Source organism: Zingiber officinale, chromosome 1B, assembly GCF_018446385.1.
Source record: "Zingiber officinale cultivar Zhangliang chromosome 1B, Zo_v1.1, whole genome shotgun sequence".
NCBI lineage: Eukaryota > Viridiplantae > Streptophyta > Magnoliopsida > Zingiberales > Zingiberaceae > Zingiber > Zingiber officinale.
In genome coordinates, this window is record NC_055986.1 from 262300 (window position 1) to 287425 (window position 25126).

At 43.1% G+C, this 25126-nt stretch overlaps 3 protein-coding genes and 1 long non-coding RNA gene across 8 annotated transcripts; 3 read left to right on the forward strand and 1 right to left on the reverse strand.

The window, feature by feature from the left end:
- Nucleotides 1-23: 23 nt before the first annotated feature.
- Nucleotides 24-3318, forward strand: LOC122045533 (U-box domain-containing protein 51-like). Of its 3 annotated transcripts, XM_042605814.1 has the most exons (6): nt 24-113; nt 189-310; nt 407-788; nt 860-967; nt 1027-2241; nt 2330-3318. In XM_042605814.1, exons 1-6 carry the CDS (start codon nt 39-41, stop codon nt 2402-2404), a joined length of 1977 nt encoding a protein of 658 aa, XP_042461748.1. In that variant the 5' UTR covers nt 24-38; the 3' UTR covers nt 2405-3318. The 3 variants fall into 3 exon arrangements, with proteins under 3 accessions (XP_042461748.1, XP_042461732.1, XP_042461739.1); XM_042605798.1 differs by having other exon boundaries at nt 24-310; XM_042605805.1 differs by lacking the exon at nt 2330-3318 and having other exon boundaries at nt 24-310; nt 1027-2325.
- LOC122045554 (protein phosphatase 2C 50-like) lies at nt 3107-6030 on the forward strand. 3 transcript variants are annotated; one of them, XM_042605824.1, is made up of 6 exons: nt 3107-3359; nt 3617-3781; nt 3867-4586; nt 4674-5045; nt 5135-5299; nt 5503-6030. In XM_042605824.1, the coding sequence occupies exons 2-6, from the start codon at nt 3722-3724 to the stop codon at nt 5857-5859; spliced, it is 1674 nt and encodes a 557-aa protein (XP_042461758.1). In that variant the 5' UTR covers nt 3107-3359; nt 3617-3721; the 3' UTR covers nt 5860-6030. The 3 variants fall into 3 exon arrangements, with proteins under 3 accessions (XP_042461758.1, XP_042461766.1, XP_042461776.1); XM_042605832.1 differs by having other exon boundaries at nt 3107-3355; XM_042605842.1 differs by having other exon boundaries at nt 3112-3359; nt 5135-5240; nt 5522-6030.
- A 2843-nt stretch (nt 6031-8873) lies between these two features.
- LOC122045593 lies at nt 8874-17831 on the forward strand. Its single transcript, XR_006130033.1, has 4 exons — nt 8874-9030; nt 14926-15705; nt 17003-17457; nt 17543-17831. It is a non-coding gene; the product is annotated as an uncharacterized LOC122045593 (long non-coding RNA).
- Nucleotides 17832-17887: 56 nt separating this feature from the next.
- Nucleotides 17888-23790, reverse strand: LOC121992620 (AAA-ATPase At3g50940-like). The gene is made up of 4 exons (XM_042547116.1): nt 23784-23790; nt 18380-19836; nt 18229-18278; nt 17888-17958 (listed from the first exon to the last, which is right to left on the reverse strand). The coding sequence occupies exons 1-3, from the start codon at nt 23788-23790 to the stop codon at nt 18243-18245; spliced, it is 1500 nt and encodes a 499-aa protein (XP_042403050.1). The 3' UTR covers nt 17888-17958; nt 18229-18242.
- Between the last annotated feature and the right edge of the window lie 1336 nt (nt 23791-25126).

A 25126-nucleotide genomic window follows, 5' to 3' on the forward strand; every position in this document is an offset into this window, starting at 1 on the left:
TGGTTAATTAAATTGCTTCAGCCGAGAACATCTCCGAAATGCCAACGCAACAAGGCGAAGATGACATGTCACAATTGTTTCTTCCCTTGCGAGGCTTCTGCGCTAGGAAAGATGTGGGTTATTTTTTCTTAGATTTTCTCTCTTTTGAATCTATAAACAGAAATAATTTTATTGGTTGGTTGTTGCAGATTAAGGTGAAGGAGGTTGTGTTGGAGGAGACTGATATCTGCAAGGCAATTGTCAACTGCATCAACGCCTGTTCCATCCAAAACATTGTTCTCGGAGCGTCGTCTAGAATCTCACTCATCAAGTATTTAAATTGTTTAAATAATTCAGAATCGAGTTCAGATTCAAAGATTTAATGCATTAAAGATGAAATTATCTGAAAAATAGTTTCATTTTGCAGGAAATTTAGGAGCAGTACTGATCTGGCTACGAACGTAACGAAGCTGGCGCCAGATTTCTGCGCAGTATACGTCATACAGAAAGGGCGGCCGGCGACGATCAGGTCGGCGAAGAGTCCGCCGCCTCCGCCGCCGCCGCCGTCCGGTTATGTCGCTGTTGCTCCTGGTTTCCTGGTTTCGCAGGACCAACCGACGACGGCGACGGCCAAGATGGCGTTGCGGCAAGAAAGCCTCGACCTCTCTCCTCGGCCCTCCGCGCCGCGGGATTGCTCCTCCGGCGACTCGGAATCCGGATTCCAGTCCGTGGACTCCGGCACGTCCGAGACCTCATCCAACTTTAACGATCCCTCCGGCGAATCCCTGCTCTCGCCTAGTTCAACTGCGGTGAGTTCTCGATTCGAATGAAGTAATTAATTTTTAGTAATCTGATTGATGTATGTTTATGTACAATGCAGGGGACGAAGGATTTGGAGGCCGAGATGAAGAAGCTGAAGCTGGAATTGAAGCATACCATGGCGATGTACAGCACGGCTTGCAAAGAAGCCGTCACTGCTAAACAAAAGGTGAGTTTTTTTAATGAGATTTTTCTTGTAAAATTTAGTGATTTGATTGAAATTGTCAGGCCAAGGAGCTGTACAAGTGGAAGCTGGAGGAATCCCGGCGAGTGGAGGTGGCGAAGCACGCGGAGGAGGCGGCCCTGGCGGTGGCGGAGATGGAGAAGGCCAAGTGCATAGCTGCGCTGGAGATGGCCCGCGCGGCGCAGCGGATTGCGGAGCAGGAAGCCATCCGACGAAGGAACGCGGAGATGAGGGCGAAGCAGGAGGCGGCGGAGAAGAACAAGGCCCTGAGCGCGCTGACGCACGGCGACGTCATCCACTACCGCAGGTACAACATCGAGGAGATCGAGCTCGCCACGGAAGGCTTCTCCGAGGAGCTCAAGGTGGGAGAGGGAGGGTACGGACCGGTGTACCGGGCGTGCCTGGACCACACGCTGGTGGCGATCAAGGTGCTCCGGCCGGATGCGGCGCACGGGAGGAGCCAGTTCCAGCAGGAGGTCTACTTGTTGAGCTGCATCCGCCACCCCAATATGGTGCTCCTCCTCGGCGCCTGCCCTGAGTACGGCAGCCTCGTTTACGAGTACATGGAAAATGGCAGCCTGGAGGACCGGCTGTTCCGCCGCGGGGGCACGCCGCCTCTCCCCTGGCCGCTTCGCTTTAAGATCTCAGCGGAGATCGCCACCGGCCTCCTCTTCTTCCACCAATCGAAGCCGGAGCCGATCGTGCACCGAGACCTCAAACCCGCCAACGTCCTCCTCGATCGCAACTTCGTGAGCAAGATCAGCGACGTCGGGCTGGCGCGCCTCGTGCCGGCCGCCGCCGCCGACCAGATGACGCAGTACCGCATGACCGCCACAGCCGGAACCTTTTGCTACATCGACCCCGAGTACCAGAAGACGGGCATGCTGGGCACCAAGTCCGACGTGTACTCGCTCGGCGTCTTGCTGCTGCAGATCGTGACGGCGCGGCCGCCCATGGGGCTAGCGCGCCTCGTGGAGCGGGCCATCGAGCGGGGCGATTTCGTCGGCGTGCTCGATCCGACGGTTACCGACTGGCCGATGGAGGAGACTCTAGGATTCGCCAGGCTCGCGCTCAAGTGCGCGGAGCTGAGGAGAAAGGACCGGCCGGATCTCGGGATGGTGGTGCTGCCGGAGCTGAACCGGCTCAGGAATCTCGGGATTGCTTACGAATCCAGCGACATCAGGCCCCCCGCCGCCGCCGGCGATGGAGCACAAACCTTGACTGCAGGACATCAACATGCCAGCTCTCACGTCAATCAGGTATAATAGAACTTCCAAAAACAAAATCAATTTTTTTGGTCGAACATAAATATAAAAAAAAACAAAATTGCAATTTTTTTTCAAACAGATTAAGATGATGAGTACTCCAAACATACGAATGGAAAGGCAGCTGAAGGAATGTGACTTCCGGAAGAGAATTTAAGAAGCTGAAATTGAAATTAGTCAATCAATGATTGTGCTTCTACTGAATCAAACTCCACAATGAACTTAGATTTGTTCCTAGGGAAGACTAATTCACGGAGCTTTTAGAGATTTTAACAAAGTTAAATATAAAATTTAAGTTCTATCACTAATTTTAATCTATAAAACTATGATTTAAAGTCATTGATTGAAATATCCCTCCTGTCGAGATCAATACTACCAGAATTACATATCAATAATTCGATAGCCAGTTTGGACGTTAGCTTTTATCCGTCCGTCCAACGTATCATCCGGAGTAAACAGAGCGCAAGCGACCCTGGCAAATAATTGCATAGACGGGACACGTGCCCGCACCAGACCGGTGGAGCGCATCAGGACGTTAGAGATTTGGCTCGTATCGGGGCCCGCAGCATAAGAAGGCAGTTACCTCACGGCACCGCGGGCCCCTGCAGGGGCACACGTCGAGATGCGAGGCGCAAGGCCAAGGAATAGGGCCCACATGGATCGATTCCTGCACGTGGAGGTTCGTTCCTACTGGTCCATTCGAGTATGACGTGTCGGGGACGAAGCAGGCCATCAACGAGGCTCGTCGCGCTTGCGTTCGACACATGTCCCATCCCCCACCAGCGCGAGGCGTCTGCGAGCAGAAGCAGAGGCTTTTTTTTGTTTTTTTTTTTTCTCTTCGCTCGATTTATTTCGAGGCGTAAGAAGCGCGGAGGATATAAGCAATCTCGCTCGCTTCTGGGGAAGAAAAACAGCGGCGAGGGGGAAATAGTAGTGTGCCTGGACTTCCTTCTCACGTTTCCATCGCCCTTTTCAATTATTGAAGCGGTGGAGGTTCCGCGAGATCCAGGGAACACAGATTGCGGGAAGAAAAGAGATGGTGATTCTCTAGTATTCTCTTCGTAGATCCAGCATCCTACGCTAAAAGGAGGCTATTTTGCAGCTACAAGAAGGTAATTTCTAGGTCTCAATTTTACGCTTCCATTCTAGTGATTTTCTTGACAATTTGGGGAAATTGTTTGGATCGTCGCAAATAAATAGCGTAAAGCACTTTCCTTTACTTGAAAATTTGTTTCCTTTCAACGACTCTCCTCCTTTCGTTTTGATTAATGCTAATGTAGCAGTATTTTTTTTTAATTACATGTAAGTTGTAATTTTTCTTCTTCTTGGAGTTGAATTTAATCCCCCAGATTCCTACCTCGTTCCTCAGATCTATGGAAGGGGCTGGTTGGATGTTGTCGATAAGTTGTTTAAGGCACGGGAGGCGACGCCGTGGAACCCGTGAGACCCCGCGGCTGGAGATCGTTCGAGAGAGATGAAATCGTGGCGGACAAGATCGGCTTCCAACCAAGTTGATGTGCGCGTGAACCGTGAGGTGAGCACACACAAGAAGTGTTTAGAGTTCACCTGAGTTCAGGAACACTTGGGGGTCTCCAGCTCTTGCTTTGTCATCTCAACAGGATTGTGCGAGCGGTGACCCTGCTTCAGTGACGATCACTCGGCCCAAAAGAATTGCAGAAGCGAAGGATGTGGTAGTTGATTCCATGGAGTCGACTGCTGCTGATTTGGCCGCTGGCCTTGAGCAAATAGAGAGTGCAGCCCCGACCTTGTTAACTTTGGAAGAGGATGGGGATGCAGATGATCTAGAGATTCAAACAATTCCAGGAAGTGATGAGGAGGATTCAACATCAATCGAACCTGAATTATCTTCAGGAAGCTCTTGTTCAGTTATTAGCGATGTTAGCAGTGCAAGCTGTGCAATGGATGAGCTATCGATTTCAGATTCTTCTTGTGATTTGGGGACACCTACATCTATGGATGCAGAAGACAACCTTGGTGAGATTGTGCCTGCTTTAGCCGAGTTGTCTGCCAATTCGTTAAACAGCCATAGTGTGGTCGGACCTACTACCGTGGAGCCTGAAGCTCCTGGAAAACATTTGAGTGGAAGTGGCAAAGGGTCACAGAATGCCTACTTGAGAGAAAATCTGCCTCTTTGGGGATGCATAACGATATGTGGACGTAGTCCAGATATGGAGGATGCGATGGTTGTGGTGCCTAAGTTCTTTGAAGTCCCCCTTCAAAGTCTTATTGGTGATCAAGTCATGGATGGCTTAGATCCAAGCTCCATTCGCTTGCCATGTAACTTCTTTGGTGTTTATGATGGTCATGGGGGTGCCCAGGTACCTAAAATTTTGGTTGAAAACCATTGATTTGCATTCTAGTACTATTTATTCTGTTGTCAGTGGACCTTTGTTCTAATACTGTAGGTTGCTAATTACTGCCGGGAGCGCCTCCACCATGTATTGATAGAACTCTTGACAGATCTAGTTAGTGATAATGGAGGCAAGGGTTGTAGTGATTGGAGGAAACTGTGGGAGAAAGCCTTTGTTGCTTGCTTCCAAAATATTGATGATGAGGTTGGAGGGAAAGAAAGCAGCAGAAATATGGGAAGCAAAGCTGATGCATTCGATGACGATGACCATCAAGCTCTTTCAGAACCTGTTGCACCGGAAACTGTTGGATCAACAGCTGTGGTTGCTGTTGTTTGCTCATCGCACATTATTGTCGCAAACTGTGGGGATTCGAGGGCAGTACTTTGCCGTGGCAAGAAGCACATTCCTCTATCAGTAGATCACAAGGTCGGATTGTCCTTTAGATTTAACCATTGGATCTACTAGTTTTCCTTGAAAGTTTGCAACAAACCAAATTTTTCTACTTCATGCTTCAGCCTGACAGGGAAGATGAGTATTTGAGGATTGAATCTCAGGGTGGCAAGGTTATTCACTGGAACGGACATCGTGTATCTGGTGTTCTTGCTATGTCGCGCTCCATTGGTATATTTCATGATAATTTGCCTATAGAAGTGTCAACTTGTTTCTATTTGGTTATTGTTTCATGGATCTTGAATTTAAAGCTGGACAATTTTGAGAGCTAATTTAATAGGAGCCCTTGTTGGGAACCTGATTCCCAAGAGTTTTAAACACATGATTATAGCTTTTGTAACCATAGCAAATCCACAGGACTTCAGCCACTATCTTATCTTGTTATATATCGTAGTCCCCTTATCACTGAGACTAAAAACTGGAAAAATTATTGATGTATCTGAAATTTACAGGCGATAGATACTTGAAACCATGGATTATTCCTGAGCCAGAAGTTACTGTCACCGCACGAGCAAGGGAGGATGAATGCCTTGTTCTAGCAAGCGATGGTCTGTGGGATGTCATGTCTAATGAAGAGGTGTGTGATGTAGCCCGCAAGCAGATTCTTCTCTGGCACAAAAGGAATGGCCCTATATCACCATCATCTCAAAGGGGCACAGGAGCTGATCCTGCAGCTCAAGCAGCTGCTGATCGTCTAACAAGACTTGCTTCCCAGAGAGGAAGCCAGGACAACATCACCATTATCGTGGTGGATCTAAAAGCTCAACGGAAATTCAGAAACAAGTCTTAATGTTGCTGGTTCAACTTCAGAGAAGAACCATGTTGACGTTAGACTTGAGTTTAGTTGCTTAATATTGTGAAGCACTACACTCGGCCCTTCTCTTTCTTTTCTTTATTTGAGGGCCTTAAGGTTGTATGCTTAGTGATTTTTAGATTAAAGCTGGATGAATAATTTATTATATATTTAAGTTCGTTGGCCCGTTTAATTCTTTTGATTAATTTGATCTATTTAATTAGTTTGTTTCATCCATTCAATTGTTCTTGATCTGTCTTTTCAGCACACCTAGATTTGTGCTCCACTAACACGCTCGAATATTGTTCATTTGACTTGGTTAATTCAAACCATTTGACTCGAGCAATTTGATTCCCTTGGATTGTCAACTTAGTTTGGTAGACTTAGGGGGGTTGAGTTGGATGAATGTATTATTTATTTGATTTTTAAATAATAATTTAAGAAAGGAAAGATGGAAATTTTATGAAATTGATGTTACATTACATAAGTTCTTTTTAACATGGAATTTGATCGGGTTTGAGATCAGGGATGGACCGGCTCTTTGATGTCTCCACGGCTGAGCTTTTTCGATAGGTCGGATGCATGTTAAGTCAGCTTCTGACGGGTAGGTCTTTCTTGGATTGGCTTGGTCGAATTCTTTCGAATCAGCTTTTGTTGGGGGCTTTATAGGCTGGGCTTCTATCGAGTCGGTTTTCATCGGGTCGGCCTTTCTCAAGTTGAGTAAGACGAGCACTCCGGTGAAGGTCTCGTGTAACGATGACTGAAAGGATTAAAAAAGAGGTTACAAAGAAAACCAAGATGAACTTGGTGAGACCCCTCTAGGCTGAAGCCAACTATCAAAGGAAATAACAAAATAAAGGGATGCACTGCACCTCTCATTGCTACCCCCATTAACTTAAATAGGGACAGAAGAGATGGACAAGATGTCCAAAAGGGGGGCATATCTTTCTTTTCTTCTTCACTAAAGGGTGTGACGTTTATGTAACTGATGCTATTGTAACTGCTGTGTTGCTGTAAGCTATCATAACTGTCTTGTCCCTTTGCGCTATTATAACTGCAATGTCGCGCCTAAGCTATGGTGGATTGGACTCAACTTGGATGTGACTCGAGCTAACTCAGGTTGAGCTTGATTGTGAGTTACTTGACGACTCGAGTTTGCTCATGAGTTGGTTGACTCAGTCGAAGTGGGTTGATCAAATCCTAGCCTGGTTAACTAAAGTTGAACATGAAAGAGTTAATTTGACTGGACTTGAGTTCGTTTAGAACTGATCAAGACAGGATCTAAGTTGATCGAGTTATGGGTCATCCCCGTATCTCTGCCGTCTTTGCCACTAACACTCTCTAAATTTCTTTATTCATATCTTCTGTTTCTTTGGATAGCGGTATCAAGGATAAAAAAATTTCAATCGGGAGCCGACGTTAGAAACATTGTCCCACCAACGGTTAAATCAGTGAAAGAACACGGAGTTGCGAGTATTAACTCTTTATAAAATTATTCATGTTTACCAATTTTTAAAATTTAAAAATTAATTAAATATATTGATTTTGATTAAAATTATAAAAATCGATTTTTTAATAAAAAAATTATTAAACTGATTAGTTTGTAATTAAAAAATTTATTTAAAAAAACAATTAATTTAATTACATATCAAATTAATCAATTTTTTCTCGATTTAATTTGTTGGATTTTAATAAGAATCAATCTGTTGGATTATTTTTTTTTAAAAAATAATGAATCCAGTTTTATGTGATACCTAAAATTTCAGTATATCAAAAAAAATTTATACATAATTTTTGATATAGTTAAATTTTATGTCATTCATACCAACTGATCCGGAGGTAAATTAGGGCATGAGAAGTAAATAGAGAAGGGGTCAGGGGCATTTTCGGGAGGGAGGATTGCTAGGGCTGAGGGGTTTTTTTGGGAAGTGACGTTCACAGCAGAGAGAAGGAGGCTTGCTCGCGTTTTTGGGGGGATTCCGCCGCCGCACATGGGAAGAACCTCTCTCCCTCTCCTCTCGCCGGCAGGAGCCTCCCGACAGGGCTCTCTTTTCTCCTCCGGCCGAAGCCATCATCGGGCGAACTATGATCTGTCGCCATGGAGAGACCCGCAACGTCGCCGATCGCACACGTCGCCGGCGATGGTCGCACACCTCCATCGTCGCCGCGTGCACTGACTCTACAGCCAGCGGCCTCCGTCGCCGCGTCCAGCGGCCTCCGTCGCCGCGTCCAGCGGCCTTCGTCGCCGCGTCCAGCGGCCTCCGTCGCCGCGTCCAGCCGCCCCTGCATGCGGCAGCCACTTCCTTGCGCCGGCAGCCACTGCTGCCCTCTCCCGCGGCCATAGCCACCGCTGGCAGCCACCGCTGCCTTTTCCCACCGCCGGCAGCCACCGCTGCCTTTTCCCGCGGCCACAGCCGCCGCCGGCAGCCATTGCTGCCTTTTCCCGCGGCCACAGCCATCGCCGACAGCCGCAACAGCCCCCTCACGCGTCTACTGCCGCTGTTTTTAGTAGATACCGTCACCTTCCAGGTAGCCGCAGCTTGGTACTATTTGAGTAATTCCGGCCATCGCGCCGAGGTATTTTACTCTTTGCATCATTATCATCATTGTGGGTTATTGGGCTTATCCGGCCTGCGTGCCGAGTTCCGGTCTGCGAGCCGTTGTGGTATCCCGGCCTACGTGCCATCTTTTGGATCCATGCCGCACTGGATTCCGAGTTATCGCCTGCGGATTCGGCTGCCCGACCGACTTGCATTCATCCACCTCGCCGGAACCAGCTCATCGCTCCATCCGAGGGCGCCCCCCTGGGCCAGGGTACGTTCTCGTACCTTTTCTGCATTTAGTTAATTATTCTGCTATACTATTATGTGGTTACTCATACATTTGTGGGATTCGCCTCGAGCACCGAGGTACCAGAGACCGGGGGAACTCGATCGCTGGATACAGGTACAGTTGATCGGAGGAGGACTTCAGACGACTTGGTCAACGCAGCGGACAGATCATCAACCGGGTCATGGGGATGCGGTCAACCTTCCAGACACGTCACACCGGCAGGTTCGTTTTCTCAGCTTCCAGACAGGATCAAAATGGCGCCGTCTGTGGGAACGCGCCTGATCTGGAACGTGAAGATGGACGACGTTGGAGAGTTCTGCTATCCTCATGACCTAGGTCAGTCTTTCCGTTATTTGTTCTCGGTTAGTTATGTGATTTGTAGTAGTTCTTCGAGCCAAGGCCCCCGAGCCGATCGGCCGGGAGGTTTATATCCGAGCCACGGGCTCGAAGCGCCCCCGATCGGTAGGAGGTTTATCGAGCCACGGGCTCGAGGCGAGCCCCGAGCCGATCTGAGGTTTATATCCGAGCCACAGGCTCGAAGACGAAGGCCCCCGAGCCGTTCGGCCGGGAGGTTTATATCCGAGCCACAGGCTCGAAGACGAAGGCCCCCGAGCCGTTCGGCCGGGAGGTTTATATCCGAGCCACAGGCTCGAAGACGAAGGCCCCCGAGCCGTTCGGCCGGGAGGTTTATATCCGAGCCACGGGCTCGAAGACGAAGGCCCCCGAGCCGATCGGCCGGGAGGTTTATATCCGAGCCACAGGCTCGAAGCCGAAGGCCCCCGAGCCGTTCGGCCGGGAGGTTTATATCCGAGCCACAGGCTCGAAACCGAAGGCCCCGAGCCGTTCGGCCGGGAGGTTTATATCCGAGCCACAGGCTCGAAGACGAAGGCCCCCGAGCCGTTGCAAATATAAAATATAACATAAGACAATTAAATGTATAATAATTAATAAATTATTTTCTACCCATCACAACTGTAGTGTGTTGAAATACGCTTAACTAAGTCGTCTAATTTGTAATGGCTATTTTGTAACAACCATTTGGAATATATATATATATATATATATATGTCATCCCGTGAAAAGGATCACTGTGCTAGATGAAACCCTTCATTATTTATCTCTTTTTCAAATCATAAGAGACAGTTCTGTAGGGATCTCAGGTGAGAGTTATCACCTTTTGTTACAATAAAAGGAGCTCCCTCCCATTGTCCTTTTATTTGACACATCTTCATAATGGGAGTTCGGTAGGTCTAGCCATGAGTCGGGTCCTAATCGGAGCCAGCCCAATAATCAAATCAATGACTTTAGAGGCCCATTTAATCATTGAATCGACAGTTACCGCCGGTTTGATTTAATAAATGAAAATTTGTTAATTAAATTCTATTGTTGGGATTAAAACCTAAGTCTCCCAGATGAGAGCTTAGTATTGTAACCAACTAAACAACAACTAATGACATTTCCTGTAGTTAATAACTATCTAATAGTTTCTTTTTTCTATATTATTATTCTTAATAGTTGGAAGAAGAATCAAGAGTAAATAATTTATTTTAACTCTGTAACACTTATACAATGTGATTTAAAAGATAGAAGAAAGGAGTAAAAGTAATTCCGATTGTTGGGGAAAGAGTTTTTTTTTTTGAACGGGTGAAATTATTTGATCATTGTTTATCAATAATCACGATTTAGTATTCATTATTCTCTAAACTTTATAAATAAGGAATTCATTTCATCAATTCCACAGTATCTTCTCTAATCTCACTTTCAATTTTGAAATCTCGATCACTTTCGACTTCAATTCTTCCATTATAATTGAAGGAGATTCATCATCTCAATTTCAAAGGGCTAAGGAAATAGTCAATCCGAATGAGGATCACAATATTCAATTTACAGATGATAAATTCGAGTAAATTTCGACATCCGTGACATAAGGAAGTACTGATGGTGATACTTCTAAGATTCGGGATTCTATTTTAAAATCATAGGGAATATGTAGGTAACTTAAATAAGTACAAGTTCTTCTTTATATATATTTTTTATAAATTTATAAATTTTAAATATTTCTTTAAATAATAATGATCCCGCCCAAAAGTCGATGAGATGGAGGATGGCGATGTGGCGCTCCTGCTGACCTCCTTTGGACTTTGCTCCTGTCTTGCAACATAAGCAGCGTCAGTGCCGAGCCAAGGAAAGGGTCCCTGGCGATAGCCCTCCGATGCTCAAGTCAGTCTCCGACGAAGAAGAAGAAGCAGTAAGCGTAACAACAAGAACTGTAGCGTAACAGTAAAATATCGCATGTAACGTGTACCTCTGTCGATGCTTGGACCCCCCTTTATATAAAGCTCCTGTAGTGAGCGTGCATGCTTTCCAAGACAGACACGCGTCTCAAAGCTTTCCCCGAAAAGACCTGTCAGTAAAGTGTCCCTGACACAGTACCTCAACGGGCCGAGCATATTTCTGAATTGACCGTGGAAGCTTCCGTCGTACGATCCTCTGTCTAACCATGCCGCGTGTCAGCGGCACTAGCTCCCAAAAGGATATTAAAAGATAACCTGCTGTGTCTATTGCTTGGCCGAGCGGAATAGCCACTCACGTGGAATTATGTTGTCCACATGTTGTTTGTTGTCGAGCCGAGCAGAATAGCCACTCGGCTGGAAGTCCATTGTCCCAGTGTCGTTCGTTACCAGGTCGAGCGAGATAGCCGCTCGACCGGAAGTCCACTGTCCTCGTGATATGCTACTGGGCCGAGCGGAATGGTCGTTCGGCCCGGTAGTCCACTGTCTGCATGCTCGGCTAATGTTGAGTATGCTGCTTCGCTGATGTTGAGTCTACTACTCGGCTGAGTAGAGGAGCCGCTCGGCTCGGCTTGGCTTCTGCGCATCGTTCTCTCCCTTGAGCGTCGTTTGAATGCTCCCTGTGTCGAGGGCGACTGTGGTTTAGATCCTTCCTCCGGTCGAGCGAAGCTTCGCCCGACCGGCCGATGCCCTATGCGCATTGACCGCCTTGAGTTTGACCTTCTTTGACCTCCACCGTGACAACCGGGTAGGGCCCCTCATCATTAGCGCATCACACACAAATTGATCTAAATTTAAGGGTATATATATATATATATATATATATATATATATATATATATATATATACCCTTAAATTTAGATCAATTTAAAAAATATCAAATTTTATTTATTCTTGATTTTTTTCAATTGTATATCTTATGTTTTTAAAACCTAATTGATTCTTTCTTTTCCACATTGATCTCTAAAAAAATATGCATCCTAATAATTATCGATAATTTTATACCCTTTTATTTTCTCATTTTTATTCTCATATCTTTTTTCTTTCTCACTCTCCTCTCTCATCAAAGATACTTATGCGGTGAAGATGAGGGGCCCTATCCTATTACCACAGTAGAGGTCAGAATCAAGGCGATCAGCGATTAAAACTCATTTGTCGATCGGACGAGCATGTCCTGATTGGGAAGAGAAAGGCCCGACCATGTGATCACCTTTGACTCGACCATGAGCCGAGCATCCGACGCTCAAATAAGAGGACAACAAAGGGAGTAGTATGCAGAAACCGGGTCGAGCGGCTCTTCCGCTCGGCCTAGTAGCAAACTCAACATCAGCTGAACATGTGGGTAGTGGAATTCCGGTCGAGCGGCTATCCTGCTCAGCCCAACAACAGAACATGCAGACAATGGACTTCTAGCCGAGTGGCTACTCCGCTAGGCCAAGCAACGACACAGCATGTTATCCTTTGATATCCTTTTGGGAGCTAGTGCCGCTGGCAGGCGGCATGGTCAGACAGAAGATCGTACGACGATGGCATGGTCAGACAGAGGATCGTACGGCGGAAGATTCCATTGTCACTTCAGAGATATGCTCGGCCCGTTAAGGTACTATATCAGGGACACTTTACTGATAGGTCTTTTCAGGAAAAGCTTTGAGACACGTGTGCCCACCTTGGGGAGCGTGCACACACGCTACAAGATCTCTATATAAAGTGGGTTCAATCATCGACGGACGTATGCGATATTTTACTGTTGCGCTAGTCTGCTTGCTACTCCGCTTACTTCTTCTTCTTCTTCGCCGGAGACTGCCTTGAGCGTCGGAGGGTCATCACCGGGGACCCCTTCCATGGCTCGGCACTGACGTTGTTTGTGTTGCAAGCGGGAGCGAAGTTCACAGGAGGTCAGTGAGAGCGCCACATCTCTAACATCCATCTCATCGACTTTCGGACAGGAACAATACTCTCAAAAGATATCATTTTTCTTCCTAAGATATACTTTTTGCATTCTTTCTTCCTCTTTTAGGTAAGAACATAAAATAAGGGATAAGAACCTAAAGATTTTTATACATTAGATTTAATGCAAAATAGTATATTAGTTTTTTAAAATATCAAATTGATCGAATAAATAATTATTTCTAGGGCCTCAAATAAGTTGAGACGGCCCTGGAAATAATATCAGAAATCCACAAGAACTTAAATGAATATAATTGAACTTCTCTAAGTCTATCAGTGGATTTCAATCGAAATAAATAATATTGGGCCCAATCTGATTCTATATTAGGTCTACGTTGGGCCTGATATGATTTATATTAGACCCACACATGGGGGTTTTTGTCCATTCTTCCTTAATATATTTTTAACATTTTTTAGAAGTCCAAATAAATAATAGATAGTATATTTGAACTCTTTGCAACTTCAGAAATCTATAGGAACTGAAATGGGTGTAATCGAAACTCTATATGTCTATCACTTGATTTTGATCAAAACTCATTGATGAACGTAGAGAGCTCTGATTGTATCCATTTAAGTTTCTATAGATTTCTAATGTTGCAAGGAGTTCAAATATGTTATCCATTATTTATTTTGGCTTCTCGGAGATGTTAAAATATAATAAGAAAGAATTGACAAAAACTTTTACGTTGAGCATGATATAAATCATATTAGTCGCGACAAAGGCATGATATAGAATAAAGTATATAGGGTATAGATTTAGGGTTCAATTTAACTAATCTAATTAATTCAATTTTACTAATTAAGTCAACTAATTAATTTAATTCAACTAATATAATAATTAGATTAATTAAATAGAATTAATTAGATTATTTAGATTAGTTAGTTTAATTCAGTTACTTAGGTTAGTTAGGTTGATTTGGTTAATTAGATAGGTTAAAATAATAAGTTTAATTTGGTTAATTAGAATAATTGAATTAAATTAATTAGAATAGTTAGATTGATTAGTTTAATTTGGTTAATTAGATTAGTTATGCTAAGTTGGTTAATTAGATTAATTATATTGAATTAATTAAATTAGTTAAGGTAATTATATGGATTAGAATAGTAGTTTAATTTAACTAATTAGATTAAATAAATTAAATTAATTAGATTAGTTTGCGATAATTAAATTAATTACATTGAATTAATGAGTTAAATTATATTAGTTAGATTATTTAGATTAATTAAATTGAATTAATTAGAATAGTTAGGTTAATTAGGTTAGTTTTGTTAATTAGATCATTTAAATTATTTTATTAGATTAATTAAATTGAATTAACCCCTTAATACTAAAATTCCATTAATCCCGGTATGATATGATTTTATATCAGATGTAATGTGAATCTGATATGATTCATACTATAAGTCCAAAATCGATTCATTTTATTATATTTTTATACCTCCGTTAAAATTATAAAGTGTTTAAATATATTATTTATTGATTATATTAATTTTTTTAAATGAATTAAAATATTATTAAAAAATTAATTAAACTCTTATACATCGTGGGCTTGTATATGTATGCATGACATAAAAAAGAGAGGAAAAATAAAATTTATTATGGTAAAAGGTGAATACGTTCGTTCTAGCGCCTCCGTCAATTCGTCTCAAGGTCAACACGGAGGAGATAAATCACGGGTGGTTACTAGCCTTTGGAATAGTGATTAGCACATAAGGAAAGTATTTATCTCGACTTTATCGAAATTCAAACTTAAGACCTCATTATGACAATATCTCATATGCTAGCCACTAGAACCGGGGACTGGAAAAATAAAATCTATTGCATGCAATTGAAGAGGACAGAAAAATAATTTCATTAAATTTAGAAATACGAGTGCCCTTTGTAAATTGCCGAATTTTTTATATATGTTTATTTCGTCCCCTTAACCTCCACCCCCTCCCCCTTCCCCTCCTAATCGATTCTTCTTCGCTCCGATATTTGTTGTTCGGTAGCTAGTCTCTCGGCCGAGCGTATCCGATTCTCCCATGAGGAATCCCCGGAGGATGAAGACCCAGTTGAAGTTAAAAAAGCGGTGAAAGAAGTGAAAAACACGAGATAGAAGAGGAAAAGAAAGCTGAGGTCAAGTTCAATGCCCAGACTCTTGAACGATGGTCTGTGAAGGTTTCCTCCTCGCGGTCCACTATGGTGATCCTATAATTGTCTCTCTCAAGGAAGAATGCCCTGTCCTCTCTTCTAACATGAACACTCGAAGTTGCCCGACAGTTTTTGTTTCATTTGGAGATGAGAGATTCAGTTCTCAACAGGCTAATTTAGACTCTAAAGTTGTGAAAAAGCCCTCGGAGAAAGATGATGCGTTGAATGGAGGAAGAGATAATTGTGTTAGAGAAAGTGTTGATAGGTACAAAGACCCTAAGCCCTCAAGTTCCTCCAATGTTGGTATTGGTTTTTGTGTCTCTTCTAAAAACTCTGACTTGAAACTAGTGCCAGTTCAGTGCCTTTCCCATGGGAAAGAGAAATTGACTCCATGGAGGGTGATCAGTTGCAAAGGAGCAACACTGAACTAGCAGAGAGAATTATACCAGAGCAGGAACCGTAGAGACTGAGAAATGCTGCTTTAAGAATAAAAGAGAGGATGACTGTTGGACCAGCAGGTGTGACTGAGGCTGTTGTGAAACACATCCATGAGAAATGGAAGGAGGTAGAGGTCATCAAGTTAAGGTTTTGAAGGCCCAACCTGTCTGAACATGAAGAGGACACATGAAATTTTAGAGGTTAGTTTTTTCCTCTCTAAACCAACTATGCCATAGTGTGAGATAATTATAATTGTTTCTTTGGTACAGTTCCATTGAAGAAATATCTTCTTAGCCATGAAATATATGTGTTTTGATACCTAAGATCTATGCTTTATTATGAAAATGTTAGTTGACTGCAACTAATGGAATTAGTGTGATAGGAAACAAAATTTGAATCAGAACATGCTTAGTGGATCAGAAAAAAAAAATGAAAATTTGCTCCATGGATGTCATAATTACAAAGAAGACATTAATTGGGATATGTAGCATTTGAAGCAACAAGAATTAATTAAATTATCTTTTTGGTGCTTTAGTTGTGGCTTTTAAGAACGACAGACTTCAGATTAGATATCAGCCTCTCTCTCTCATATTTGCATGTGTGTGCTCTTGTATCTGTATGTGTTTATCTTTGCCTATTAATGATGGACCATCTCAACTTTCTGAGCAGCATGAATCATATTATCCTATCCTTGCTAGCAATTTTTTGGTTTGTCTTTCATCATGGTGAAAGTTGAAATGCTAATCTGCTATTATTTGGTTTGTCTATTTGCTGAAATTTTAGGACTTTAAAATTCTTACTTATAGGGATTACATTGAGGTTTTATAGGTGTTAGTAGGGATCCTAAAAGTTATTTTTTATGATATATTTTATTTTTCAGCCACAAGATTTTCAATTGGATTTCTTCCATAGTCAGTCTTCTCCATATCCACTGTTTATGTTAGATGGAAATATTGGTCATATTTTCTAGAAGATATCAGGCTATATGCGCTTCTCTCATTTGACAAATCAATTTCTGTGCTGTACTTTTCCATTTAAATGAAATCAGAAGTTTAATTTTTTTAAAAATGGAATCTCTTTGTTTTTTTTTTTTTTTGCTTATCCAACTTGATACAAGGCCTGATACCTAGTCAAAAGCCTAGATGGACAAGTATATGTTCAGCATATTTCTAGTAACTGACTTGACAGCTTGCACTCTTTTACATTATCCTTCCTGCTTATCTTAGGAGCTAGAATCTTGATGTCATCCATGATATTCTACCAGCTCATTGTTCCTCATATTAGTAGTCTGAACTCTGAAGAAAATGCATAAGATCCTGAAATTATTGAAAAAACCTTTATTTGAGTAATATTCCTTTTTGTTGTAAATGTCATGGATCTAGTCTTCATTGGTCGAAGAATCTTTTTATTAACACACAATTTCATAATCTTTTAGTTCTTAAACCCTTTTATTTGGCATCTAAAATGACATTTTTATGTACATCAATATACCTGCAGGGGAAAACTGGAGGTATGATCATTTGGAGGTCTGGAAGGTCAGTTGTGCTATATAGGGGAATGGCTTATCAACTTCCTTGCATCCAGACGTACTTGCAGCTTTCTGATGCCAATTCTTTCCATAATCCTTCAATGGGAAACTGTTCCAATCTTATTGCTGGCAATCAAGCAGAAACTTTTGAAACTGATTCTGCCATGAATCAAAACCTGTCTAAAGGATTTTCATCAACAGCTTATATTGACAGATTATTGGATCAGTTGGGGCCACGTTTCAAAGATTGGTCAGGTCGTAATCCAATTCCAGTTGATGCTGACTTGCTGCTTGGTCTAGTTCCCGGTTACAAACCACCTTTTAGACTTCTTCCTTAATTATAAGACCAGAACATCTCTAAGAGATAGAGAAATGACGGTTTTGAGAAGGCTCGCTAGAACAATGCCCCCTCACTTTGTTCTAGGTATGATATGATCATAAATTCTTGTAAATAAATTATATTCTTTTATAATCTCTACTGAAATATCAATATTTGTCCATTGGTGTAGGAGGAAACAGGCAACACCAAGGCTTGGCTACTGCTAGCAAAGATAGCCATCAAACGCGGCATACCAAACACGTCTAATGGGAGAATAGCTGAAGAAATTAAGGTGGAGAGTGAGTATGATATGATTTATATTGGTTTTTTTTTTTTTGTTTACTCTCCCTTACGATTATGAATTGATTAGTTTGAAAAGTCAATTTGCTATTCCTTCAAGACCTTGTGATCAATATTTTTCCTTTCACTGGTTCTTTTTCAAATGCTGTTGAAGAGTTTACCTTTCTCTTTTCCTCTGTTGGTTCACTTTACAGGCTTTGATTTGAAGATTGCAGATAGTTGTCTTGTGTATTCATTTTGAAAAATATGGCCCGAAATGTGAATTTGTTGACTGGCTTATAAGTAACATAGGTAACCAAATTATTAATTAGCGTGCTTGATCACAAGCCGATAACCCCAACTTTGCTACAGAGTTTTCTAAGTCAGTGAGAAATGAAGGTATGCAATCGATCAGTAAAAAAATGGATCATGCGTTCGAATGACCAGTTTTTAACATGGATTTTTTATGGCAATCTTTTACTCATATCAGAATTGTATATTTATAGAGAAAAGAAGTCCGCATATCAACGTCTCTGTCACCATGTGGCATTAAGGTTAAAAATAAAATGAACGAAGATAAATTATTGATGATTATTAGTCATTAATAGATGTCACATGAGGTCAACTTCTCTGCCACCAGCACCTTCCTTTCTTGATAATCTCGACTCTGGAGGAAACATGCTTGCATTTCTTTTTAATTTCCTTGGCATTCTCCTTGAATCTCCTCCACTGAGGCGGCCGCGGCCTCCTGCTTGCGCCGCCGCATCTCTATCACCACCTCGTCCATCGCGGCATCGGCGCCCTCCCCCTCCGCGTCGCACCTCATGAACACCTCGGCGACTTCGGCAGGCGTCATCTCCACCTCTCTCAGCAGCTCCTCCGCCTCCACCATCCGCGGGTGCTCCTCCCCCACCTCCAGGTAGTTCCTCGCCAGCACGCGGAATGCCTCCGGTCCACAGTAGGAGAGGTGGATTTTCCGGTCCATCCGCCCCGGCCGGAGCATCGCGGGGTCGAGCCGCTCCGGGTGGTTCGTGGTGAGGATCATCAGCCGCTCCCCCACGCTCGACGACCAGAGCCCGTCCACGAAGTTAAGCACGCCAGAGAGGCTCACCGTCGAGAACCCGGACCTGTCGCTCGCCGGCGTCGGCTCCTCCTCCGCCTCTCCTGTTTTAGCATTTTTTTCGTCCTGTTTGTTCTTCTTCTTCTTCTTTCGATCGGTCAAATCGAGCGAGCAATCGGCGTCCTCGATCACGACGACCGACTTGGGGGTGGTGGAGGCGAGGAGGCGACGGAGGGCGGTGTTGGAATGCACGGCCGTTAGCTCAAGGTCGTACACATCGAACTCGAGAAGGTTGGCGATGGCGGCGATGAGGCTGGTCTTCCCTGTTCCCGGCGGGCCGTGGAGCAGGTAGCCACGCTTCCAGGATCGGCCAACGCGGGCGTAGTAGTCGCGGCGGCCTACGAAGCGGAGGAGGTCTCTCCTGATGTCGTCGCGGAGGGCGGGGTCGATGGCGAGAGTGTCGAAGGTGGAGGGGTGGGAAAAGGGGACCGGAGACCAGAGATTACGGCGGTCGTCGCCGTAAATAGTGTCAGCGCGGTTGGTGAAGAGGCGGCGTTGGCGGGAGGCGATCGCAATGCGCTTCGCCTCCTCGAGGACGTGGGGGATGTAGAGTGAGCGGACGGCGTGGCGGTGGCGGTTGTGGAAAGTGAGCTTGAGGGAGTGGTGTTCGGCAGGGCGGGAGCTCCGGCCTGAGGGGCCGGAGCCGTCGGCTTGTGCGACGACGACGGACTTCCACTCGATGGGGATGCCCTGGAAGGAGTCGTAGGTGGTGTGATACGCCGGCAGGGATGCGGCGGGGAGGGGCGAATCGCGGTGCTTGGTGAGGCGCACGACGGCGGCATCGTCGAGGCAGTGGGCTCCGAGGTAGATTTGGACGGCACCGTAGAGCTCGTTGTGGGAGGAGGCATCGTACTCCTCGATGACGATCTTGGCGTTGTTGTTGAAGCGGGCCATGAGGTCGCGCAAGAGGAAACTGATGAAGCGGTGGAGCTCCGGCGGTAGGAAGTCGCGGTAGGCAGTCCTGAGGAAGAGGAGTGTGGCGAAAACAGAGCCTATGGCAGCATCGTCGAGCCTATGGCGAAAACAGAGCCTATGGAACTCCCCCAATTCGCCACTCCGCCCGCCTCTCAGACTGAGCTCGATATCTGTCAATTTATAACGAATTCGTTAGCATATTTTTTGTCATTGAAAATTACGAAGAAATCGGTGGTCAATTACGTACGTCAGATAACGTCAGTGCTGGTGACGTATTGATGCAGGAAAACTACGATAAGTTATTATTGTTGCAAGAATAATAATAACTTATCGTAGTTTAGGGTGTTATTATTGAGATTATTATAGGGTGTTATTTTAACGGTAAATTAGAGAAAAATCCCTAATGTTAATCATAACTTTGCATGCAATCCTCATGCCTAAAAAACTTTGTTTCCACTCCCTGCATGTAAAGTATTACTTGTTTCAACTCCCTTATGCAAATATTGATACCTAAATTGCCCCTCAGATTTTTAGGTACAAAAAGTCCAAAATTGAGTACAAAAAGTCTGAAAATGAGTATAATTCTTCTTAAAGTCAGTACTTTATATTAAAAATCGAGTATATTTTCTATCAAAATTGTTCCTCTTATTTTTTAGGGTTTAGGGTTTAGGGTTTAGGGTTAGGGTTTAGGGTTTAGGGTTAGGGTTTAAGGTTTAGGGTTTAGGGTTAGGGTTTAGGGTTTAGGGTTTAGGGTTTAGGGTTAGGTTTTAGGGTTTAGGGTTTAGGGTTTAGGGTTTAGGGTTAGGGTTTAGGGTTTAGGGTTTAGGGTTAGGGTTTAGGGTTTAGGGTTTAGAATCGTACTCAATTTGATAGAAAATATACTAGATTTTAAGTTAATATACTCAATTTAAGAGGATTTATACTGATTTTTAGGTTTTTTGTACCTAAAAATATCATGGGTAATTAGGTAAATATATTTGACTGGGGAGTGAAAAGGAAGTTTTTCATGGATAGGAACTACATGTAAAATTGAGTTTACCTATGGGGAGTGCATGCAAATTTACCCTTATTTTAAATGAGAGATGATAATGAATAAGAGGCCCCTATTTTATTTTAGCTATTGAAAAAAATTGCATGCACGGAAATAATTAATTGAAGCAAATAAAGCATACGTAATTATCAGTCTTTTGCAGCTTTAGTAGTTGGAAGGAGTTAAAAACGAATTTGATTTCAGAGGCTTAGTCATCTTCCTGCATCTTTTTGTTTTACTGGTCTGAGCTCTACCTAAAAGAAAATATCTTCTTTTTTTTCTCATGTATTTTTAATATGATACTGTATTTATAATTTTACCATCCCAATAATCTTTTCCTTAAATAAAAAATCACAAGATCTCTATTTATAATTTTTTAATCCAACAATCTCCTCCTCAAACAAAAAATCTTAGGTCTCCCTCAAATATCAATTCATTAATTTTTTTTCTCATATATTTTTAATATGTGACTATATTTATAACCTTACAATCTCAATAATCCTCCTCAAACAAAAGACCATAGTGTCTCTGTTTGTAATTTTACAATCCCAACAATCTCTCCCTCAAACAAAGGACCACGGGATCTCCCTCAAGTATCAGATCATTCTTGATCTGCTCAGGCCTCCTCTTGAGCATCGAATCATCTTGATCTACTCAAGGTCTCTCCTACTTTGTTCAAGATTTTATCCACATCATTCGATCTTGGATCATGACTTTAAATCATGCTTCTTCCAGCAGTTAGTCCGGTGAAGAGAGACCTAACTTTGATACCAATTGTAAGATGGAAAAGAATTTAGATATTTTTATAATGGTATGATATTATCCACTTTAGGTCTAAACTCTTATAATTTTATTCTTGGACTCTACCCAAACATACTCGTGTCAATAAAAAATATTTTTTCTTTATAAAAAAATTCATCTATCATTTACATATATTTTCAATATAAAATTATATTTGTAACGTTACCACTCCAACACCTTGGTCGCAAAGGGTTGGGCTAATAAGTCTTAATTCCGATCATGCTGGTCAATTTGGTCCGCATGGTTTGCTCAAGTGGCTCTTGGATCATTAATTGTCCTTTATTTTTGACTTTGAGAATCTAATTATAATTAGAAGAGGAGATAGTATTCTTCTAGCTTTGGACGAAAATAAGATGGAAAACAATTACGGAATATTGATGATGCTTTCCCATGAACCTGAAAAGAAATAGAAAAGTAAGGCACACTGATGCTTTGCCATGCCATGCCATGCCATGAACCAGAACAAAAAAAATAATTAAACAATCTATCCTGCAGGAAGTGAAGGGATCCACCAGTTGTTATATGTGTCAAATAACTAATAATGCATTCTACAACTGGTTGATGAAAGCCTGTTTTTTTTAAAAATTAGTATTATTTTCGTGTCCAAGCAATAAAACGGATACCCATTAAAGGAAACTAAAAGATTATGCCAAAATTTTGAATAGAAAGCAGATCTTACGTTTCGATCGATCGATCAGGTTTTGATCCGACTTGAACTTAGTTCTGATCTGATCTAATTTCTGTGCTGAGTCAAGCTAGTTTGGTCGACCGATCTCGTTGTTCGGTCGACCGATCAGGCCGAATCTGCAAAACAAAGTTAAACAATATTCCTGTAAAACAAAGGTTAGCATAGTAATATAATGCATAAGTAATATAGACAGTAGAACTGTCTTGATCTCAACTTGAAAACCTTCCCAGTCTCTTTAGTTGGATCAGCGACCTAAGGTTGTTCCCTTTAGGAACCCGACCTCACTATCGCTCCTCCAGTTGCATACCTCAACTTACCTGTCAAACATTGGTCCTCCAGACCTGTTTGGACTTTTGCCTGCTCAGTGTCTAATCGTCCGATCCACTAAGACTTTTCCTGCAATACTACATTAGCCAACAACAATAATAGTAATACAGAATACAATGGTAAACCTAAACCTAGATTTTTCGAGATCCGCTGGTCCGGTCGACCGCGCGCGGTCGACCGGAAACCATCCGATCAAACTTGCTTGGAGTTCACTCCTCCAAGACTTCTCGTTACCAAAGGTTATCACCCCATAGGATTTTCTCCACTTGGCTTCACTCACCAAGACTCAGTATTCGGCTACCCAGGGATCAAGTCCTCCAGACCTATCCACCTGGCTTCCATGATCTACTGAGATTTCCCTTACCTAGCATACAACTAGGACTCAGTATTCGGCTACTCAGGGATCAAGTCCTCCAGACCTATCCACCTGGCTTCCACGATATACCGAGATTTCTCTCCTTGCCTAGCCTCCAACTAGGACTTCCCTTACCTAGCCTACAACTAGGACTTTCCTAGATCAAACTCCATATTTAAACATACTTAAACATATTTGTCTGAAATTAAAATTTTGAAGGTCGATTGCACTGATAGTTACTGTTGGTTTGATGAGTTTTTTTTAATAGATGAAAATTTATTAATTAAAATTTTATTGTTGGGATTAAAACTCAAGTCTCCTAGATGAGAGCTTAGTATCGTAACCAACTAGTCAACAACTAATGACATTTTCTGTATTTAATAACTATTTAATAGTTTTTTTCTATATTATTATTCTTAATAGTTGGAAGACGAATCAAGAGAAAATAATTTCTTTTAACACTGTAACACTTATACAATGTGATTTAAAAGATAGAAGAAAGGAGTAAAAGCAATTCCGATTGTTGGGGGAAAGGGTTTTTTTTTTAACCATTGAAATTATTTGATCATTGTTTATCAATAATCATGATTTAGTATTCATTATTCTCTAAACTTTGTAAATAAGGAATTCATTTCATCAGTTCCACAATATCTTCTCTACTCTCATCTTTCAATTTCGAAATCTCGATCACTTTCAACTTCAATTCTTCAATTATAATTGAAGGAGGAGGTTCATCATCTCAATTCGAAGGTGCAAGGAAATAGTCAATCCGAATGAGGATTGATGCGGTGATGATGAGGGGCCCAACCCTGCTGCCACGGTGGAGGTCAGAGGAGGTCAAAGTCAAGGCGGTTAATGCATATAGGGCATCGGCTGGTCGGACGAACCAGGCCTTGACCGGGGAGAAGGCTCTGACCCGCCATCGTCTTCGACACGGAGAGCATTCAAACAACCGGCGCTCAAGGGTGAACGACGCGTAGAAGCCAAGCCGAGCGGCTACCTCTCTCGGCAAGACAGCAGGGCATGACATCAAGAGTTCAATTTCAGTCGAGCGGCTAACCCGCTCGGCCAGACAGCAAAATATGACATCTACAGAGTTCGACTTCGGCCGAGCGGCTACCCCGCTCGGCCAGACAATAGGTCTGGACAGTACAAAGTGGAACTTCGTTCAAGCAGGCAAGGAGCATCGAGGTGTTGGCCGACCGGACAGGGCACCAAAGTGGCGAATAGACGGTCGAGCGACCAACCAGCTCGGTCGGGTGGTACAATACATTGACATCCCTCAATATCCTTTTGGGAATTAGTGCCGCCGACACCGGGCATGGGCTAATAGAAAATCGTACGTCTGAAGGTTTTACTGTCACTTCAGAGATATGCTCGATCCGTTAAGGTATCGTGTCAGGGACACTTTACTGACAAGTCTTTTCAGGGAAAGTTTTGAGATGCATGCTCACCTTGGGAAGCATGTACGCACACTACCAGAGCTCTATATAAAGGGGGTCCAAGCATCGGTGGAGGTACGCGTTACATGCGAGATTCACTGTTGTAGTCTTCTTGTTGCTCCAGTTCATTCATCATCGTCGGTGACTGACTTGAGCGTCAGAGGGCCAACGCTGAGGACCTCTTCCCTGGCTCGACACTGACGTAATCTGTGTTGCTGGTCCGCACGAAGTCCATCAAAAGTTAGCGTGAGTGCCACATCCCAGCATTCCGTCTCTTCAACCTTCGGACAGGATCACTTGACATTATCTTCACCTCTTACTTATTTGAGTAATTAAATCGTCCTCTTCTTCTATATATGCTCCTCTTCCTTTTCCACGACCTCCATTGTATCCTTCTCCTCTTTTTGACTAGAGTCAGTTGTGCTAAGATCGATGCTTCTCCGCTCCAATCTCTGTTGTTTGGTAGCTACTCTCGGCCGAGCGTATCTGATTCTCCAGGAATCCCCAGAGGATGAAGACGTAGTCGAAGTTGAAAAAGCGGGGAAAGATGTGTAAAACAGGAGAAAGAAGAGGAGGAAAAGAAAGCTAAGGCTGAGATTCAATGCCCAGACTCTTGAGTGATGGTCTGTGAAGGTTTCCACCTCGCGACCCAATTTTCCCTGGCAGGATCAAAACATTGAAAGTTCTCGGAACTTGTTTTCTTCGAGAACTCCCTTTTATCAGTCTCTGGATGAATTTCGGCCTTCCGATGATGGAATTTGGAGATCCAGACGAGAACTTTGATGACGAGCGAGGGAAAAGTAGGATGCACTTAGTT

Coding starts and splice junctions, on each gene's coding strand:
- LOC122045533 (XM_042605798.1), top strand. CDS start 39: ATGCCAACGCAACAAGGCGAAGATGACATGTCACAATTGTTTCTTCCC. Junction 311..406: donor TCTAGAATCTCACTCATCAA/GTATTTAAATTG, acceptor TTCATTTTGCAG/GAAATTTAGGAGCAGTACTG. Junction 2,242..2,329: donor CCAGCTCTCACGTCAATCAG/GTATAATAGAAC, acceptor TTTTTCAAACAG/ATTAAGATGATGAGTACTCC.
- LOC122045554 (XM_042605824.1), top strand. CDS start 3,722: ATGAAATCGTGGCGGACAAGATCGGCTTCCAACCAAGTTGATGTGCGC. Junction 3,782..3,866: donor ATGTGCGCGTGAACCGTGAG/GTGAGCACACAC, acceptor TCATCTCAACAG/GATTGTGCGAGCGGTGACCC. Junction 5,300..5,502: donor GTTTCTATTTGGTTATTGTT/TCATGGATCTTG, acceptor GAAAAATTATTG/ATGTATCTGAAATTTACAGG.
- LOC121992620 (XM_042547116.1), bottom strand. Junction 18,279..18,379: donor AGATGCGGCGGCGCAAGCAG/GAGGCCGCGGCC, acceptor TTATCAAGAAAG/GAAGGTGCTGGTGGCAGAGA.